Source organism: Glycine max, chromosome 14 (assembly GCF_000004515.6).
Source record: "Glycine max cultivar Williams 82 chromosome 14, Glycine_max_v4.0, whole genome shotgun sequence".
NCBI classification, from domain to species: Eukaryota; Viridiplantae; Streptophyta; class Magnoliopsida; order Fabales; family Fabaceae; genus Glycine; species Glycine max.
In genome coordinates this window covers 27,073,673-27,091,240 of record NC_038250.2, presented here as the reverse complement: position 1 = coordinate 27,091,240, position 17,568 = coordinate 27,073,673, and the positions used below count along the sequence as shown (strand labels likewise).

Sequence of the window (17,568 nt, the reverse complement as noted above, 5' to 3'; positions counted from 1 at the left end):
GAGGTTTGAAAACAAAAGGTAAAAGAAACTATGGTTGAAATTAGCCAAAATAAACACTTAAAGAGGTGTGAAAGATAAGGTAAACAACTAATTGGTAAAAGGAAAGCTATCTAGGCGGTTTGACAAGAAATGTAAACTAGGCGAATCCTAAGAGTGTTTGGATGACCACATTAAAGGTTCCCAACAAAACACTCACTATCCTAAGGAAAAATTGCCTAAAATTATTACACACAAATGGAAGTTTGGTAACCTATTGGAGGCTCCCAACACACTTCCAATGAAAGGCCTTTTTGTTACAAAACTTGAAAGCAATGAAGGTAAGTAAATTGCAAATTACAAAATTACAAAACGGTCCTCAATTTTGGTGGTTGTTCTCTCTTTGGTGATTCACTCAATTTGGAATTCTTCTTAGTCCAATAGCTCTTAAGGGGGTTGGCCCCTTGCTTCTTGACTCAAATTCTTCAAGGGATGGCACCAATCCTCCTTCCAATTCCCTATATGGCAACCCACAAACAAGGAAACAAAGAGACAAGCAATAACCAAAGACAAAAAAAAAATGAAATGAAAGCTAAACCAATGGAGTTTTAACAGGACAATTTTTCAAGGATTATTCAACAATTAAAGCAATGAAAAGGACACAGAAGCAAGCTAGGACTCAAAGAGAAACTTAGAATGGCTCTAGAGTAGAGTAAAAAAAAACTGAAAAAAAAAGACTCAAAAAACCTCTAGCTTTGGCACTTGTCTTCACACTAATTTTCAATTGAAATTTCCAATTATAGAATAAATTTTGAGCCAAAACAACAAGCACACTTCTCTTTCACCTTTTTTTTTCCAGATACTGATTTTCCTACCAACTTGTGTGATTTTTCGTATTTTTTCCTTTTATCCAAATCACTTGTTTCTTTTTTTCTAACTTTTTTCCAGATGTCTAGAAAATTCAGTAAAAGTTTCAGGTCAAAATTCGAAGTAACCAATTCTCAGTAATTTTTACAAGTTTGTATGTCCAAGCTGCCAGCACCAACGATTTTTTTTTAAGCATGGTATATTGATTGCCTTGGGCTTACTTTCAACCTTCCTATGTATGTTAAACTCACTAGGATTGTTTACCACAGTTTTAGGAGTTCAATATTCACTTAGGATCAACATTTAAGCCAGCAATTCAATCACCAAAACTCAAATTCACAATAGACACAATCATAAGGAAACCTAAAAGTTCAAGAAAAGGTTCACAATCAAAGACTCTCTAAGAATTTTGCATGAACATGTTAAGGACTAATTAACATGAAAGATTTGACTCAAATCAAATAATAGGCTAAAAGAATTTCATACACTCATGAACAAATGAGTTAGACAAAGAAACAAGAAAATAAAATTTAGCACAACATAACAAATCTTATGTGACAAGTTTCATGACTAGACATGACTTCTGTGACAAAACTACAATAGGTGAACAAGTCACTCTAGATTTTTGAGGTTTTCTTCTACTTTAATATTTTTTTAAGAATTTTATGGTTTAGGTTTCAGCCACAAAAATAACAAGACAAAACTCAAAGGAACCTAAACTCAACACAATTCATGGTTCAAGAACAAGAACAAGAAATTTGAACCATAGAAAATCAAATCTAACTTCTATAGCAAGTTTAATCGATGGAAACTCTAAAGAATCATGTTAAAAACATTTAGCACAAGACATGTGAGGAGATACATGGAGAAAAAATGAAGAAACAACAATGGAAGAGGAGGTAAAACAAAAAATTAATGGAGGTTTAAGGAGCACCTACTTGAAGCTCTTGTGCTCTGATACCACTTGATGGAAGCTTGCTTGTGGAGCTTCTATGGAGGCTGGATCTTTGAGCTTCAATGAGGTCCTTTAATGGTGATTTTCCACCATGGAGATGCAGTGGAAGACAAAGGAGAAGAGGTGAGAGGAGGCGCCATCCACTAGGGAATAAGCCATGGAAGAAGGAGCTTCACCACCAAGATGAGCCTTGGATAAGAAGCTTGGAAGGAGGCTTCAATGGAGGAAAAGAAAGAGGGAGAGAAAAAGAGAGGGGGGAGCATGAAATTGAAGGAATAAAAGAGGGAGAGAAGTGGAACTTTGAAGTATGTCTCACAAGACTCTCATTCATCAAAGTTACAACAAGTGTTACACATGGTTCTATTTATAGACTAGGTAGCTTCCTTGAGAAGCTTTCTTGAGAAAACTTCCTTGAGAAGCTTCTTTGAGAAAACTTCCTTGAGAAGCTAGAGCTTAGCTACACACACCCCTCTCATAACTAAGCTCACCTCCTTGAGAAGCTTCCTTAAGAAGATTCCTAAAGAAGCTAGAGCTTAGCTACACATACCTCTCTAATAGCTAGACTCACCTCCTTGAGATGAAAAGCTAGAGCTTAGCTACACACCCCCTATAATAGCTAAGCTCACCCCCATGACAAAAAACATGAAAATACAAAAAAAGAGTCCTTACTACAAAGACTACTCAAAATGCCCCGAAATACAAGGCTAAAACCCTATACTACTAGAATGGCCAAAATACAAGGCCCAGACGAAGGAAAAACCTATTCTAATATTTACAAAGATAAGCGGGCTCATACTTAGCCCATGGGCTTGAAATATACCCTAAGGCTCATGAGAACCCTAGGGCCTTCCCTTGGATCTCTAGCCCAATATACTTGGAGTCTTCTACCCAATATCCTTGCTGGGTAGGATTGCATCATTCCCTCCACCTTGGAAAGGATTTGACTTCAAATCCCGAGATTCCCTCCACCTTGGAAAGGATTTGACTTCAAATCCCGAGGTTCTTCATACCTTGGGCTCCTTCCCTCAACACCTGTAAAAAGAACAAAAACATATGTATTAGTGGTGTTTGGTATGGTGAAGTAAGGTAAGGTCTGAAAACCCATTTCCAGGGCATCTTCCCATGGAGGAACATGGTTTCTCACCAACTCAATGAGTGGTGCTACAAGTATAGAAAAATATGGGACAATGAGTGGTGCTACAATGAAGTAAGGTAAGGTCTGAGAACCCTAGGGCCTTCCCTTGGATCTCTAGCCCAATCTACTTGGAGTCTTCTACCCAATACCCTTGCTGGGTAGGATTACATCAGGTTGAGTTATCATTGAGCATGGTCCTAGCCATCTCTTTTAGAGATCTCTTTCTTCTTTCAACTACCCCGTTTTGTTGAGGTGTTGAAAATTTATGAAAGATTCCATTTTCTTCACAGAACAGTTGAAACTTGTCGTTTTCAAACTCTCCCCCTTGATCATTTTTATTGAAGTAAAGCATACTCCTTTTTCATTTTGAACACATTTACAAAATTTAAAGAAGATATCAAACGACTCATCCTTGTGGTTTAGGAACATGACCCATGTATATCTAGAGTAGTCATCCACTATGACAAGTCCATATCTCTTTCCACTAGTGGATGTAGTTCTGGTTGGACCAAACAGATCAAGGTGTATTAACTACAAGGGTCTAGAGGTGGAAACAATGTTTTTTTTATTGGAAAATGAGTTTTTAATATATTTTTCCTTTAGACATGCCTCACAAAGAAAATCATCCTTATATAACATACTTGGTAGACCTCTTACAAGGTTGTTTTTTTTGCAGTTTGCAAATTAACCTCTAACTTGCAAGTCTATGTTTTCTATGCCATAACCAATGATTTTCTTTAACAAACAATAAGCATGGCACCTTTTGATCTGAGAGTTCTCCCAATCTGATTTTGTAGAGGTTGCCTTTTCTCTTGGCAGAGAATAAGGGAGACCGATCTTTGCATAGAACAACATACTTATCTTTCTTGAAGGACACATTATATCCATTATCACATAATTAACTTATTCTCAGTAGATTATGTTTAATACCTTCAACAAACAGAACATTATCAATAGAGGGATAGGGGTGAATACTTATCTTACCTACTTCGGTTATCTTTTCTTTTTTATTTCCTCCAAAATGACTGTTTGATAGGGAGTCAAACATTGGAACTTATACCTTTCTCCTGTAATGTGTTGTGAGCAGCCACTATCTAGGTACCATGATAGGTGTCTGCTTCCTGTTATCAAGGACATTTGCAACATGAATAATCTTTTTCTATGGTACCCAAATCTTTTTAGGTCTTTTTGTGTTAGCCATAAAGGTATTGATTGTACCCTTCTTAGGTCGATCTTTACACTTGGATGTCATGTGACCAGTCTTGCCATAAAAATAGCAAACAATGGTGTCCTTATCATGAACATATACCTTCCTATCATATCCATTTCTAGATTTGTCTAAGGAATGTCTACAGTATTCTAACAGTTTGTTAAGATTATCCGTTTCATTGAAAATTTTGGCTAATGTAGTTTTTAAGGTTCTAATCTCCTCATGAGTTTGACAACATCTAGAGGTTGACCCTTAACTTCTTGATTCTTCAAAAGCTTATCATTCAAGAATTTCACAGCTCTTTTGTGTTCTTTACATTTCACCCATATATTATGTTTTCTCATTTTGAGAACTTCATAATCTTTGTGTGCTTGTGCATATTCTCTCCATAGATCATACCTTTCTTCTATTCATGAAGTTCATTAAGCTCCTTCAGATTCTTTTGAAGATCTTTCAATTTTTTTCCAACTCTTAAAAGTTCTTGTGAAGAGTAGCTTTTTCCCTGGAAATTGTCTCAATCTCAAGACATAGCTCAGACTCTTCTTCTTTAAGATTCGTACAAGCTCCACATGTCTGAGTGGATATGTTCAGTGAAATTTTTACTTGACCCTGAAAGGTTGTCTCAAGTTTTGAATGATTTTTGGATAGATTTTTGAAATCTTTTTGCAAGTGTTTTTAATATTTTGAGAAAATATATGAGATAGATAGAAGTTTGTGATAAGCCTTTCTAAGAGGCTCAGGGTCATTGAAATTTACCTCATCTTCCTTATCTGATTTAGATTCCTCTGAATTAGTATCTGCCATCAGGCATATGTTGGCTTCTTCACCATCTTCATCATATGAGGTGTCATTTAGATCTTCCCAGCTACTCATAAGACCCCTCTTTTCTTTGATCTTGAAGTATTTCTTTTCATCCCGACCTTTCTCCAGTTTTGGACATTCAAATTTGAAGTGTCTAGCTTTTTGTATTCATAGCAAATTGTGGACTTTTGTCTTTATCTTTCTTTTCTTTGGGAATTCTTCTTGAGTAGCTTTTCCACTTGGATCTACCTTTGTTTTTCCATATTTTGCGGATCTTTCATGAAATGAAAGCGAGCTCATCTTCATCAGAATCTTCCTCAGATGAATCATCAGCCTTAAGGGCTTTGGATGAGCTTTTCGAGACTTGTTCTTTGGACGATGATGTTGTCTTATTCTTCTAACTGCTGAGAGCCAAGACTTTTCTCTTCTAGATCCTTCATCCTATGAAGTTCTTGTTAATGAACCTTTAGGGTACTGACTAGTTCCTCATGGGACATAGAATCAAGACTCTTTAAGGCTCTTAGTGTTGTTACCTGCAATCTTCACTTTCTAGACATACTTCTCAAAATTTTGTCAATATGATCATAATTATCATAAGTTCTACCTAAGGATCTTAGTTCATTGATAATGGTTTGAATGCATCCGAACATACATTGTATGTCTTTGCTTTCTTCCATAGAGAAAAGTCCATACTTACAAGTGAGGAGACTTAGTTTGTTGCTCTTTACTTGTGACCTTCCTTTGTATATTACAACCAGAGTGCCCCACATTTGTTTCACTTCTGAAGTTGTGTACCTTGGTGTATTCTTCTCCAGATAAACCACACAACATCACATTTCAAGCCTTGAATTTAAGCAGGAATCTAAGTTTTTGCTCCTCCATCCATTGGCCACTAGGAACCTCATTTAGCTGATCATTATATGGAATATAATCTCCATTTTCCACCACATCTCATAGATCTATATGAATGGATTCAAAATAAGTTATCATACGCTCTTTCTAGTAATCATATTTTATGCCTTTGAACAATGGTGGTTTGTTGGTGGAGAATCCTTCTTCCATATCTTTGATATTCTGGATCTTTTTCTTAGTATTGTCATATACTCAACCCTTAAGGCTAAGCTTTGATACTAATTGAAATAACAACGATCACACTAGAAAGGGGTGAATAGTGTGTATATGAAAGATAATAACTTTTTTATAACTTTTAGAACAAATATACACATAAATGTATATGTATGATAAGTCATCCACTAAAGGGAAAACATGCTTTTACTAAAGACAGATTTGATCGTCTAGTGATTTAATAAGGGTGAGTCTTTAAAACAATTTTTCAAATAAATATTTGGTATTAAAGAAATGATAGAGAGTGCTAATAGAATGCTTAATAAACCATTAAGGAGAGAAGTAGAAACACTTGGTTTATATTGGGTCACTCAACCTGAGCTACGTCCAGTTCTCCTTTACTCAACAGTAAAAGGTTCCAATAATCAAAACTTGATTACAAAACAAGTATTTTGGCTTGCCACTCCTAGCTAAGCTATAGAAGTATTCTTAGTATCACTTTTGGCATAATCTTAGACTCCCCCCGAATCTAAGAAACCTAAGTATTTTTTAACACTAAGTCACTCCTGGCTTTCACAAATAGTAGTTTGGATGAACACAAGGATTCAATAACACTCAAAGAGTGAATAAGTTTGGTTAGCTTCAGATATATTCTTGCTTTTTCGTCACTTATTCTCATTGGGTAGAGACTGCCTTTTATAGACTTCAATGAAGAATTTGTTATGAGAAGAGTGTCAATTTCTTGAAATGATCGTTGTCTTAGACTGGAAGATAAGGCTATGTGGCATGCTCTGATTTGCGAGGAATTTAGTGATAGTATAGACAGCACCATGTGCTCTTTGTTCTTGATGAAAGTGACCTTTAAGGAATATTTTGTGAATACCTTTTTTTATTTTCTTCTATTTTGTTCTTTCCTCAAATTCAAATGTTAGCAATTCAAAATAAAGAAAGGCAAAGTGAATTTGTATAAGATGGAACACATGTAGCTCCCTTTTCCGGCTATCATAAACTTTTTGCTCAATGCTGATCATTTAAAAAGGTGTGTGAGTTTCTTACTAGTTGGACACATGAAATAACCAAAATGCAATGTATAACATTGATTATCACAATAAGTGGATGCCTTTTGGCTTTCTGTCTATACTTTGAGCTTGGAAATGAAATGAAATGGAGAATGTGTGTGTGTGTGTGTGTGTTGGTTTGATCAACATGAATATAAGGGGAGAATAAGTGTGTTTTATGTCAAAATGGACTTAGGTTAAAAGGAATAAGTTAGAGTAATTTAGTAAATAACAAATAGGCCAAGACTTAATGAAGAAGTTTGCAACAATGAAACAAGGACTAGAGATAAAAAAAATGTAGCACAAAAACTCACCATAATGAGCTCATATCTCTCCAAAGGGAGCAACAAGTCTAGGACTGAAGTGAAGATTCAAAACTATGATTTTTGCTGCAGCTAGAATTGTTCTCGCCATAGCTAAAATATTTGTTTAAGCTAAAATATGATGTGGCACAAAACATAATAGAATCTCTTTTATAAGTAGAAAAGACGAAGCCCATGGGAGAATTGGACTTTAGATGCTAGAAGAGCTCATTAAGGACTAGTTTGGGGACGAAGAACTCTCCAAGGAGCTAGAATGGTGCAATCTTCCATCTCCATCCATTCTTCCATGATTCTTAACTCTTCCATGGCTAGGAATAGCTAAACTTCCTTTGTTGTTGGATTAGGATGTGGTAGAAGTTCATAACATGTGATTTCTTTGTAATTTTAAATATATTCTCATCTTTAATGCATTCTATGCAATGGTTTGATCAACCTTGTTTTTTAGAGTCAAATTGTGTGAAAACAAGTTTGATTCTAGATCTGGAGTAAAAATATGTTGGATCCTAATTTTAGGGATGAAATTAGGGTTCTACATCGTTAAGATTCTCAGCTCTTCATCTAATTTCTAAGTTAGGCTAAGTAAGGAATTAGAAATTTAATATAGAAGCTAAGGATCATTTACTTTTGGAATTAAGATTTGAATAGCTTTGATGAATCTTGTTTGTGTTAGGAGTGGGAATATGATGAGATTGTGATCAATGTGATGAATCTTCTATGATATTTGAATCCGACAATATTTTTACCTTCCAATCAATTTCGTAATTCGTTGCTTAAATCTGTTTGTGAAAACTAGTCAACATTTCACTTTCGCTACAATGAATTGATAACTCATTGCAACAAATTTGCTTCTATGTGATTTTCTTTGTGGCTAAAATCACTTTTTTTCTGATTCTACAACTTTTTCATTGTAGTGAATTTCTCCTTTGCCATAGTGAATTTTCCTCTTTAGTTCCTTATTTCTTTAGATAACATTACTTGTTAATTCCTTAGATATTACACAAGTCTTTGTGGATACAACACATAAATATTTATTGTTTCTTTACTACATAGACTAGGTGCACTTGCCTAGATCATGAGTCAACACCTAACACACATGAGCAAATGCCAAAACACCAAACACCCTCAAGTTAGAATAGTTTACAAGTTTCCCACTCCACATTTTTCATATGTGAAGTCGAAAATAGATAATGAATATTTTTTTATCAAGTACACTACAATATTTTCAACTTGACCCTAAAAACTCTTAGGCATATATACTCCCAAAAGCATTCACCTCACTTGTTCCAAAATGGTCCTATGTTCATACTCTCAGCTAGACCATTTTGCTAACTAAGGAGTTTGTGCTACAGTTTTATGCTTTTTGATTCCTTGTGTTCTACACAACTCATTAAATTGTACTGAAACAAACTTTAGCTAGATCATCATTAGTTCTTAAGACTTTCACTTTGGTTCCTAATTAATTTTTTACAACAGTGTGTCACTCCTTGAATCTATGAAACAAATCATACTTATTTTCTAGAATATAAATACATGCTCTTCTAGAGAAATCAACAATCATGATGAGAAAATAAAACCCCCTCCGTGTGTCATCACCTTGAAGGATCCCATAGTTCTAAATGAACATACTCAATGGGCCCACTATAGAAACACATCCAATCCTAAATTTGACTCTATAAGACTTACCTAGTACGCAATGATCACAAAATTTTTGTTTATCTAGCTTATCACTATTCAAAAAATTCCGATTTTCGAGTTTCATCAAACCCCTTTCACTAACATGTCCTAGTCTTGAATGCCATAATTTTGCCTTATCTAATAGCATCGACTAGCTATATATGCATGAGAAATAAAAATTGAGCCACCAATAATATATAGGCCATTCCTTTTAACCCACTTAGCAACAACAATTAACGCTCCATTTGAAATCTTAATCAAACCATGTCCAATTTTGGTTTAAGTATCCCAAAACATCAAACAAGCTTATCACCAAATGGCAACAATGATCTTCTCTCTTGCAACTTCCCTGTGTGCCTTATCACCAAGACACAACATTATGGGGATTTCTTGCCTTGTCAATCATGTCACTCTTCACCTTTATCAATGATTTTCTCCCCTTTCAATGACTTTAGGTATCCTTGCTTCATCAAGATGGCTTTCATCTTGATCCTCCATAATCCGAAATTGTTATTTTCGAAGAACTTCTCAATGCCGTACTTGATACCTATTGTATAACCTTCTTGCCTTTTCTCTTTCTTTTTTTTTCCACTCTTACAGACAACACAACTTGTTGGTTCTATTCAACAAGCAGCCAGAAATTAAGAAACATAAACTTCCAAGGAAAAACACAACACCAAACCAAATAAAGAAATCCATAATGTGCAATATTCAAGAAATGTATAAACCAAAAGCAAGAATGTAAGAAAGGTAATGAGAAAACAACACATTTTGCGTGGTTCAACCAATGTGGTCTACTTTCATGAGAAAGAGCAGCTCCATGATAGCAATCTACAGGAACCCAACACAGCAAGTCCCAGAAGGGTAGTCACTAAACCCAAGTACCTGCGTGATTACATAACCTAACAATGGCTCTATGACAAAAACAACATATAGGGAAGACGCACACTGTAGCCAAATAGCACGTGTAGTTAGTTAAGACTGTTAAAAGTTAGTTAATTTTTTGGAGTTAGTTAAATCGGTTAGGGCCGTTATGCTTGTAATAACTCGCAGTATATAAGACACTGCGTGAATAAAGGCATGCAAAGCTTGTTTCAACTTAATCATTCTTCAAGAGGAGCCTTGCCTTGAACTAAGGCACTCTCCTTCCCACCTTTACTCACTAACACTGGTCTGACCTGCCGTCATCGCCATCGCCATGGCCAACCATGCAACCAGAAAGACCATGACGGATAGACTCGAGGATGCCACCGCTCGCCTATCCAACAACCAAGCTTCTCTCACTAGCAAATACTCTGAGCTTTCCGGCAAAGTAGATTCGATTCTCGATCATCTTCGCCTACGAGAAACCAACCATAACCACTCCAATTCAAGTGCTCAGTTCAACCATCGAAATCTCGTCAAGTTGGATATTCCAAGGTTCAATGGTGTGGAAGCAATGACTTCCAAGATTATTTTGATGATGCCAAAGAATCAAGAGTTAAGCAAGTTCCAAAGAATCAGGAGTCAAAAAGCTTCAAGAATCAAGATTCAAGAACAATAAAGTTCAAGATTCAAGAACAATCAAGTTTCAAGAATCAAGATTCAAGAACAATCAAGATCAAGATTCAAGACTCAAGATTCAAGAATCAAGAGAAGACTCAATCAAGATAAGTACTAAAAACGTTTTTCAAAACATTGAGTAGCACAATAATTTTTCACAAAATCTTTTACCAAAGAGTATAACTCTCTAGTAATCGATTACCAGTAGCCAGCATTATTTTCAAAAAACTGATTTACAAAGTTGTAATTGATTACCATGAGCATGTAATTGATTACCAATGTTTTAAAACGTTAGATTTCAAATTTCAAGAGTCACAACTAGTGATAAAACATTTTCAAATCATTTTAAACTTGTGTAATCGATTACACAATACTTGTAATCGATTACCAGAGTTTCTAAACGTTTTGATTTTCAAAATTTAAACATGAAGAGTCACATTTGTTGATGTGTAATCGATTACACCTTAATGGTAATCGATTACCAGTGACTGATTTTGAAAAATAAATTTCCAAAAGTCACAATTCTTAAAGTGACTTGTTTCTGAAGATTTTTTCAAAAGTCACAACTTTCTAAGTGACTAATTTTAAAAAGAGTCACAATTTTTAAAAGGTGACTAGTTTTAAAGAAATTGTCAAGAGTCACAAACTTTAACTTGAGTCATCAAGAGATTATAAATATGTGACCATGGCATGAATTTCACAACAATTTTTCAACAAGTTTCATAACAAGTTTTTTTACAGAACTTTCTGATTCATTTCTCTTCATCTTTCTAAAAAGTTTTTGTTCAATCCTTTCTCTTTCAAGAAAAGTTCTTTGATAAAAAACTTGTGTTATTCTTCTACATTCACTTCTCCCTTTGCTAAAAGAATAGAAGGACTAACCGCCTGAATTCTTTTGTGTCTCCCTTCTTTCTTCCAAAAGATTCAAAGGACTAACCACCTGAGAGTTCTTTTGATTCTTCCCTTCCCCTTAAGCAAAAGATTTCAAAGGACTAACCGCTTAAGATATCTTTTGTTTCCCCTTACAAAGATTCAAAGAACTAACTGTGGAAGCAATGTCTTCCAAGGTTATTTTGATGATGCCAAAGAATCAAGAGTTAAGCAAAGTTTCAAGCAATGAATCAAGAATCAAGTTTCAAGATTCACGGTTCAAGATTAAAGAATCAAGTTTCAAGAATCAAGAATCAAGAATAATCAAGATCAAGATTCAAGACTCAAGATTCAAGAGAAGACTTAATTAAGATAAGTATGAAAAGGTTTTTTCAAAAATTGAGTAGCACATGGATTTTTCTCAAAACATGTTTACCAAAGAGTTTTTACTCTCTGGTAATCGATTACCAGATTATTGTAATCGATTACCAGTAGCAAAATGGATTTGAAAAAGTTTTCAAACTGAATTTACAACGTTCCAATTAATTTCAAAAAGCTGTAATCGATTACAATGTTTTGGTAATCGATTACCAGTGCCTTTGAACGTTGAAATTCAAATTCAAATGTGAAGAGTCACATCCTTTCACATAAAAGCCTTGTGTAATCGATTACACTGATTTGGTAATCGATTACCAATGATTGTTTTTGAATAAATCAAAAGATGTAACTCTTCAAAAGGTTTTTGACTTTTTCAAGTTGGTTTTAAGTTTTTCTAAAAGTTATAACTCTTCTAAATGGTCCTCTTGGCCAGACATGAAGAGTGTATAAAATCAAGGCTTTGTTTTGTATTTTTAATCATTCATTCAATCAATCTTTCTAACACTTTTCCTATCTATCTTATACAATCCTTTACAAGCCTTGAATCTCTTTGAACTTCTTCTTCTTCTTTGTGCCAAAAGCTTTCCAAAGTTTTCTGGTTTTCTAAACCTTGAAAACTTGTGCTATTCATCTTTTTCATTCTCTTCTCCCTTTGCCAAAAAGAATTCGCCAATGACTAACTGCCTGAATTCTTTTTGTGTCTATCTTCTCCCTTTTCCAAAAGAACAAAGGACTAACCGCCTGAATTCTTTTGTGTCTCCCTTCTCCCTTGTCAAAGAATTCAAAACGACACAGTCTGAGAATTCTTTTGATTCTTCCCTTTCCCTTATACAAAAGTGTTCAAAGGACTAATCGCCTGAGAATTCTTTTGTATCCCCATTCACAAAGTATCAAAGGTTTAACCGCCTGAGATCTTTGTCTTAACACATTGGAGGATACATCCTTTGTGGTACAAGTAGAGGGTACATCTACTTGGGGGTTGTTATACTGAGAACAAGAGAGGGTACATCTCTTGTGGATCAGTTCAAGTGGAGGGTACATCCACTTGGTTATTCAAAGAGAACAATGGAGGGTACATCCCTTGTGGATCTTTGGCTTGTAAAGGATTTTACAAGGTTGAAAGAAATCTCAAGAACCGGTTGGTTGATTGGGGACTAGACGTAGGCACGGGTTGTGGCCGAACCAGTATAAATCTCTTGTTTGTCTTCTTCTTCCCTACACTCTTTAATTTCCGTTGTGTTCTTTTATTTCCTCTTTACTTTTGTCTAAGTTATTGTCTTTGTTCTTTACATCCTCACAACTTAGTAGTAAAGCCTAATTGAATCAAGTAACATTAAGAAGGTTAAATTTTTAATTAGTCAAGACACATTATTAATTAATTCAACCCCCCATTCTTAATTATTCTGAGGCCACTTGATCCAACAGATGGCTGCAATCCTTTAGGTTGGATATTCAAAATATCCCAACTATTTGACTATCAGAACATGCCGGAGGATGAAATGATCACTATAGCTTCATTTTACCTCGACGGCGCCGCCTTAAGTTGGTACCAGTGGATGTTCTGCAACAGGTTCATCACCTGCTAGTCTGACTTCCTACAGGCTCTTGAATCCAAGTTTGCGCCATCATTTTGTGAAGATCCAAAGGGGGCTCTTTTCAAGTTATCACAGCATGGAACGGTTAACGAATACCTGATTGAGTTTGAGCGATTAGCCAATCGCGTGATAGTCCTGCCTCCTCCATTTATGTTAAGCTGCTTCATTTTCAGCTTGGCACCAGAGATACGCCGAGAGGTATTGGCACTTCAACCAATCTCTCTACCTCAGGCAACTGCACTCGCAAAACTCCAAAAATATAAGTTACGAGATTGACGTTCTTCATCGCACCGCCCCAACAACTTTTCGTCCCCATCAAGCCACCCTACCAACTTAAACCAAAAACCAAAACCTCCATTTGTCCAACGAACCCCAAAAGAGATAGCTTTCTGCAGAGAGAAGGGACTCTGCTACAATTGCGATGAAAAATGGAGCTCTAATCAGCATTGCAAGGTCGAGTACTCCTGTTCATTGTGGACAACCCTGCATCAGAAACCAACGATCCAAGCCCGAAACTCACAATAGCATCAGAGGAAGAAACCACCGTCGTCCCTGACTCCATGGCCGATACCACTTATCCTCACATCAGCCTCCATGCTATATCAGGCCTCCCTTCATCTGAAACTTTCCGTCTCTTTGGCATCATCAACCATGCTTGCCTCACTATCCTCATTGATAGCGTCAGCACCCACAATTTTCTCCAACCCTGCATCGCCTAATTCCTCCACCTTCTTTTCTATTCCACCTCCCCCCCTTCGTGTACTAGTAGGCAACGACTCTGTCCTTGACTGCAACCAACTTTGTCTGAATACTCCACTATCACTCCAAGGTCACCCTTTCAAGGTCACCTTCCATCTGCTTCCGATAAGTGGCACTGATGCAGTCCTAGGCATCGAATGGCTGAAGCAGTTTAGGCCAGTAATGACTGACTACACCTCCTTTATCATGAAGTTAATTCATTTGGGCCAAACAATTGAACTTCACGCGAATGTAGCAAATGGGCCGGAACCAGTCTCAATGCCCCAAGTCAAACGCTTGATTCGGACTGGGTCAACCTCAGCCTTGTTCCATTTGTGCCTTTTACCAGCTCCACTAAAAAACAGGAATACAAGACAAGATACCATAAACAACCCCCTTGGCTCTTGCCCATTATTCATTCAAGAAGAACCCTCAACAAGTACCTAAGTCACACTTTGCCACTCTCTTGTTTTTTCTCTCTTTCTTGTGCACCTAGTGTTTCCTCACTTGTGTTTACACTCAATACTTACTTCCTCGACATACATAGAGCCCCTATGCCCTCTATATATAGACCATATAATCACTTGAACTTTACAACATGAGGCTAAGCAGAAACACAATAGATGATCCATGATAGGCGAATGAAACATACTGATTCCATCAATTTGAGCACAAGACGATCCTCATCAGACCAAGGAGATTTAATTTGAGTCACATACAATAAAAATGAGCAACTAGTGAGTTTAGCTTAGAACTTCAAAGGTTGTCCGATCATTGTGTATTGTTAAGACCTATCACACCACCACAAACACTTTAGGGTACAAGTGAGAGTGAGTTTAGATTAGATCAAGAGATTATCCACTTATTGGGTGTTTTCGATAAGTATTCATAACCCAAAACTCCATTTCTATCTTTGTGATATGTATTCGTAACCCAAAATTCCATTAGTTGTGTAGTGTCTTGTTAACTATTTTATAATGAAATTGTTTACCGAAACAGACTCTATATTTTTAATTAAAACACCAAAAAAGAGAAGAAAAATTAACACGAGCACATTGTATGAAAAAGTGTACAGCTCTTACTGTTACTAAGTTGTCCCAACTCCATGATCAAACATTTGGAGTTAAATTTTTGTGCTTTAATTCTCTCGAGTTTCTTTCTTGTCCCACAAACCATTGCACTGTTCGTTGAGCAATTCCCAACCAAATCCTCCTCAACCTCTCCTCCCTCTCGTTGCTCCCACTTGATGCCACACCTGCTTCCGTTCTATTCTGCTTGCACGTTTCTATGAACCTAGGAACACGAGCAATCTCAGACATAGATCTCTTCTCAGCAGTATTCAATAACGTAAATGAACTTTCATCATCATTGAAAATAAAGGGAAGGCTTGAATCTCCACGAATCATTTCATTAGAGGGAGAGAATCTTCTGCTTGACATGTCAAGAAGCATCTCACTGTTCAATGATAACATGTCCGAAGAGTTTAGATCACTCCACCTGCTCCTTGTAACAACATCAGAGACCACGATTTTGTGATTGAACTTATGCATGTGTTTGCCATCAACCTGTTGATCAAGGAGACGTTCTTCTTTGTTGTTCCTTCCCAAATTCCAAAACCTGCTTCCCATGTTAAACCTTGATGATGATTCCCTGTGAACAAAGATTTCAAGGTTAGTGTCCTCGGTTAAATTCGAAGGAACTCTTAGGGACCTTGAACTGATTGAGTAGGTGAAGTTCTTGATGTCTAAAGGGTCGATACTGTTCCTGCAAAGAGGGCAACTAGAGTGACTTTCAAGCCACTTGTCAATGCAATTCATGTGGAAAGTATGTTTGCACTTTGGCAAGAGCCTAAGAATCTCTGTGTCCTCAAACTGTGACAAGCAAACCGTACACTCTAGGCCTTGTTTGGACCCCTTGAGGGAAGAGAACCTGAAAAATGGAAGTGCTTCAATCACTTGTCTGTCTATCCCAGAAAGCCGTGACCTCGAATTCGATCGAGTTGTTGCTTGAAAATTTGGAGAGTGATGGCTACTTCTTTGGATGAGTTCAAGAGGGGTGATTCTACGGAACCTTATGTAGAGAAGTAAGAGAAATGAGAAAGTGAACAATATTGAGAGAGCCACTATTACAACCACCTTGCTTGGACGCACTGGTTGGGGAAAATCAGCAGGCAAGGTATCTGTGTCAGTACTGTCTTGGGCTTGAACATTAGAAATGAAAGAAAGAACCATCATGTTGATGAACACTGGTAAATGGTTCTTGAAAGGATAGTTACAGATGATGTTGCAATTGGCCATGTTCTTGAGAATTGAGATTCGCCAGGCTAGTCAATCGTGATTCTGTTATCTTTTTTCTTTCCTTTATATTAAAACGAGGATAGCTAGCAATACAATCTTTAAAATATTTTATTAATATGTTAAAATTTATTAATATTATAAAATCAGTAAAAAAAGTCATTAAATATGGTATAAAATATATAAAATTTTATCAGTTTCAATAATTTTTAATCAATTTAATAATGTATGTTCAAGAGTGTATCGAATAGTGTGTTTTTAACATTTCCTTTAAAACATATCTGTGTGGAAAATGCTTATTTGGCATAGCGTTTTTAAATCTATATCTATCCGACGAATGCAGACAATGAGAAAAGGTTTCAACCTTGGCTTTTAATTAGCATTTACTGTCCTCAACCAAAAGCTTCATCTGTTTGTTCGTTTATGTAATAAATGCATTCCACAATTAATTAAGAATATCTTTGAGATCAATAAGGACAAAAGGGTGCATCATTTTGCAACCGTGACTGACCAAAAAATAGAAATCTATGCGCATGATGTTATAAAACATGACATAAAAATAAAAAAAGAACATAACACAAATAATTTTCTCTTTATTATTTTATTAAATTATCACTTTTCTTTTTCTTTACACCCACCGCCAGAAGTAGTGTATAATGATAATTATCCTAATGAATATGTTTAAATTTTTATTCCTTGTAATTTAGTGTTTTTATTTTATTTTTTTCTTGTGAAATTATTATTTTTGTTTTTAGTTTTTGTAAATTATGTTTGTTTTATTTTTTATCTTAAAGTATTTTAAATAACACTTTAAATAGTGAAAAAACTTATTTAAAATGTTATAAAGATAAAAATAAAACAAACATGATTTGAAATGATTAAAAAAAGATAAAAATAATAATAAATTATAATAACTAATAATATATTTAAGTATAATAGATATGTATTGTTAGGTAGACTTCTATATCACTACTCCCGAGTATGCATCGTTTACTTTTCAATTAAAAGATTCATTTGCATGAGAATCAACTTTTTTTAATATTATCTGCACTGTAGGTCAAGTTGTAGGGTACAAGTCCTACTTAAA

At 35.6% G+C, this 17,568-nt stretch overlaps 1 protein-coding gene across 1 annotated transcript; it reads right to left on the bottom strand.

Annotated features, from left to right (window-relative positions):
* Positions 1 to 13,087: 13,087 nt before the first annotated feature.
* LOC100803881 (E3 ubiquitin-protein ligase ATL42) lies at positions 13,088 to 16,526 on the bottom strand. The gene has a single exon (XM_003545563.4). It carries the CDS (start codon positions 16,482 to 16,484, stop codon positions 15,297 to 15,299), a length of 1,188 nt encoding a protein of 395 aa, XP_003545611.1. The 5' UTR covers positions 16,485 to 16,526; the 3' UTR covers positions 13,088 to 15,296.
* Positions 16,527 to 17,568: the final 1,042 nt, after the last annotated feature.